Here is a 4109-nt window from a genome sequence, read left to right as displayed (position 1 = left end):
GTGGACTGGTCCGTGCATCCCCCCCTGATCCAGGGTCATTTCGCTTCGGGAGCCGCATAGTTCGCCATAATAAGTCGAATTTCTAGGGGTAGGCGGGCGCAGACCCTCGGTAGACTCTACGGAGCGCCCGGCATAAGGGGTAGTAGGTTGGACAATGTCTTCGAGAAGGAAAAAAAGACGATTTCGAAGTAAATTCCCCTAAGAATGTTAATGTTTGACTACAGTATAGTCTTTATAGTTATACAGTAATGATACGCTCTATGTCTTTCTTGCCGATGTCCAGAATAGCCGCTACGATGCATTTGAATGCGTAGTTCGGGCTGCGAACGATTATTGAGGAGCTTTGAATATTGGAATCATTGATCTCATCTTTGATAACTTCCCACACGAGCGCCAGCAGGCCGAAGCTGCGATAGATCGCGAGGTACTTCTCGGTAGTATGCTTCATTGTGATGATGATCGGAGTCAAAGATATCTGGGAACTTGGAATCGAAGATGTTGTTGGGCTGAAAGAAAACGTGAGACGGAAGTTGTAGTCAGAAGAAAAAAAATCAGAGAAAGTCGCGTCCATTTTGAAGTTGAATCTACAAATCCAACCACTCCGGCTTTGTACAAACGTGCGTCTCCGTCCATTTCCTAACTCTTGAAACCAACCATCCAGACTTCCACACCACCTTATCAGTCGGCTTCACATAATTTCCCAGCCGAAACGTCATTCCCAACTTACATGTCTCGGAATAATAAACCCATTGGAAGCATTCTTTATTTTCCTCGCATGCTTTCCCACAATCTTCGAACGACAGATGGGCAGTCTGTTGTGCTTTTGTCAACCCAGCTGCTCGCTTTTCGAATTGGTGGAGATAGCTATTCTCCATTATTCTCTCTATATCGGTTTTCTTTCTCGGGGTCGTTTGATTCTTCAGGGCGCCTGGCCCAGTTTCGTTCTGAGGAACGGCATGCTCCGACTTCGTATCTGAGATAACTCGTAATCTCCTGCCCCGTGAGACTCCCACATCCTCTGCCAAATCTTGGAGCGTGGTTGAGTTCCCCTTATCCCTAGTCGTGTCCTTGCTGGATTTCGTATCTTCTTTCACTCTAGACTCTCTCAAGCTAACTCTCGTATCTTCATCAGGCTTCTTGACTTTCCCCCTCTCTATTGTTTTCTCGTCATCTGCTGGCTTATTATCCTTTCCAGATGCGTCACTGTCTGGCTTTTCCGAATCTTCCACAGCCTTCGCAGCTTTCCCACTGGTACCATCATCCGCCGTACCTTCAGAGTCCTCGGAACTCTTAGTATCTCTGGACACAGTCTCGTTGTCCTTATCTTCAGACGCAGCCGTAGATGCTTCTTCCTTAGCTTCATCCTTCTTCTTCTCGCTCATTTTGTTTAGCATGATCTTCTCCTGTTGCTTGGCCTCTTTACCCTTTTGCCTCACTGGAGCCTCTTCATTCTTCTGATCCTCAAACCTTTTCCGAGAATATTCAGGTCCATGGGATAGGTTGTCCCAATTATCCCTCGCATCCACCAAATGAGGTTCCACAAAATGCATATACAAATCTGCAAACAACGTAGCCTAACAAAGTCAGCATCATCCATACTCATGGTTCCACTCACGTTCGTCATCCAAAGCAATTCCCTCTTCCTTTCATACCTCCAAACACTGCTGACCTCTGAAGGTGCAATATGATGCATTGTAACGACAGGTTGACACCAATGACTTCCAGGCCCATATGTAAATGTACTCGGCTTGTACCCATTCAACAGTGGATGAGCAATGCTAAGCGTGACTCCCTTCTCTTTCAAGGCTATCCCCAATGCCAAATCTCCGAATGATAACCCTGCCATTCTAGCATCCCAACTTGCTGCCAATCCCTGAGGTTGGTCAGGACCCAGAAATTTGTTCATGGCGGCATTACTAAGTATATAGCCAGATCCGCCATGTGCAAACAAAATACCACTCGATGTCACGCCACTTCCGATATACCAAGGCTTCTTGGGATCCAGCCTCTTCAGCCATTCTGCGAGATTGTCCCAAAAGACGTAGCTATCTGTCTCGATGAACACATACCACTTCGCATCTGGTCGCATCTCAAACGTCTCCTCAACCATATGAATGAATTTGTATTTGTCCAACCTCCATCCCGGTCGATCAGCTCCTTTCTTCTCATCTGGCATCTCCAATATATCTTGACCCGTACTTTGGTATTCTTTGATCTGTCGGTAGATCTCAAAATCTCGGTGCTCGTTTTTGAGCTTTTGGTCGACATTTCGTAGTGCATCATTGATGAGAAAAGGACCGATGCTGCCTTGTTGATCGGAGAAGAACAGTATGTCGTTTGATGAGATGTAGCGAAGTGTGGTGCCGATTTGGATCGCAAGGTGTGATACTTCTTGTGCTCCTGTTTTAAAAATTACCACAATACCCTCATCTCGGAGTTTGGCAATGGCGAGTTGTTCCGGTGTAGCGTCTTCTTTCGAAGCTCTTGGAGCATCGATAACGGGATCGCATGTTGGCTGCAGAACCGCCTCGGTTCTGGTAGAGATAATTGTCTTGGTGGCTGTCTTCGTCCCCGTTCTGTAATGATGTCGAGTCGAGCTTACGACCGTGGTATCTGGGATGCAAACAGAGTGCCGCAATTGTTTCTGCAATTTCGAGATGAAAGTCAATGGCTTTTGGGCGTGGTCGCTACGATTTAGATACTGATGTAAGGTTCCTGTATCGGGATGAGGAAAGCTCGATGCCAGTTCATGAACTGGACGATAGTAAAACATTCCCGCCAGCAGGAAAATGACAAGAAAGAAGATGGTACGAGTTGGTCTAGAGAAAGGATTTGAGATCATGTTTGCGTAGAGGATAACGGAAAATTAATGTTGGTACAGCTTTCAAGAGTTCTCTGAGTGGATTTTGTTTGACCGCAGTGGAATGCTTTGGGATCATCCACATTCCAACCTCAACGTGCTGGTGAGATTTCGAGCAGACAGAATAGGAAAATTGCCACAGATTCACTATCCATAAGCATAATCTCCATGCCAGGTCGGCATCGTAGGTAAATATTCGTGGGGAACGAGGATAACATGGTTCACGTGACTTCAGTGTGCACATTCTCCGCTGCAAAAAGCTCTTAATCTGACTCCACACAGATAATGTTCCAAGACTATGGTATGCCCCTTTACTTTGGGAGGCTTCATGATCTCCACGGTGACTGAAGAAGCTGACCTTCAGAGTTGGTGCTTCTCTGACGTTTGCCTTCTCGAACAACGATTCAATTGGGACTCAACTCGAGCAGCCTTGTCTTTCACATTGGAAAGGATAAGAACTTTGCCATCGAAATTTAGTAATATAGCGGAGTAAACAGAAGTTGGGATAAAAAGAATACGCCAGATGCTGCTTGAATACTGCTCGTTGATCAGCGCTCTCTGCCGAATTAGAAACTGCTGTCTCATCCATTCGTGAATGTTCCGTGCCTGCGCAGCAGTGCATATAAAGAAGTAAAAACACTACTCGCATTGGTTCTGCTCAACTTGAGCATCGCCAGCATTTCCAGAATAAGTGAGGTCGAATTTGATGCTGATGAGGCTGCCGGCGCTTGCACGAAGCTTCCGTAGACCGTGCTATCCTTGAATTTTTGGCTCTCAGCCTCGCGGCTGCCTGCACAACTCTCTAATCCACCTTTCACAACAACGAAAAAAGAAAGATCCCGAAATTTATTACAGCATCAATCCGTTTGCCAGATAATCATCCTTTCTTCCTGCAGGGTTCAGCAAAATCGCCTTGAGTTGCCTGCCTCTCCACTTCCCGTCGATCAGATCAGCACCAGCATCCACGCCGTCGCCTGTCATCCCCACGAAATCTCTACAGGCCCATGCTAATCGAAACGCCCACGTCCACTGATAACCGACCTGTCCCTTCAATCCATCTCACACCAAGAACTCTCTCCTCTCCTCTTCTTCCCCTCTTCTCTTCTCTGCCATGCCGGCCCTTCCCAGCAAGCAATCCAGAAGAAAGACGACAACTCCCATTATCAAACTTGATCAAGAGTATGTTTTTGATCAAGTTCTCGACGCTCTCGGCTTGGAGCCTCTAAACTCCAACAATACCAACACCATC

General features: G+C 46.6%; 1 protein-coding gene across 1 annotated transcript; it reads right to left on the bottom strand.

Annotated features, from left to right (window-relative positions):
- Positions 1–365: 365 nt before the first annotated feature.
- Positions 366–2855, bottom strand: LY89DRAFT_718892 (uncharacterized protein; the record flags this gene model as incomplete). The annotated part of the gene is made up of 3 exons (XM_018218455.1): positions 1616–2855; positions 728–1574; positions 366–475 (listed from the first exon to the last, which is right to left on the bottom strand). Exons 1-3 carry the CDS (start codon positions 2840–2842, stop codon positions 366–368), a joined length of 2184 nt encoding a protein of 727 aa, XP_018071605.1. The 5' UTR covers positions 2843–2855.
- Between the last annotated feature and the right edge of the window lie 1254 nt (positions 2856–4109).

This window comes from Mollisia scopiformis (assembly GCF_001500285.1).
Source record: "Mollisia scopiformis unplaced genomic scaffold LY89scaffold_12, whole genome shotgun sequence".
NCBI lineage: Eukaryota > Fungi > Ascomycota > Leotiomycetes > Helotiales > Mollisiaceae > Mollisia > Mollisia scopiformis.
This window is presented reverse-complemented; position numbering and strand designations above follow the sequence as displayed.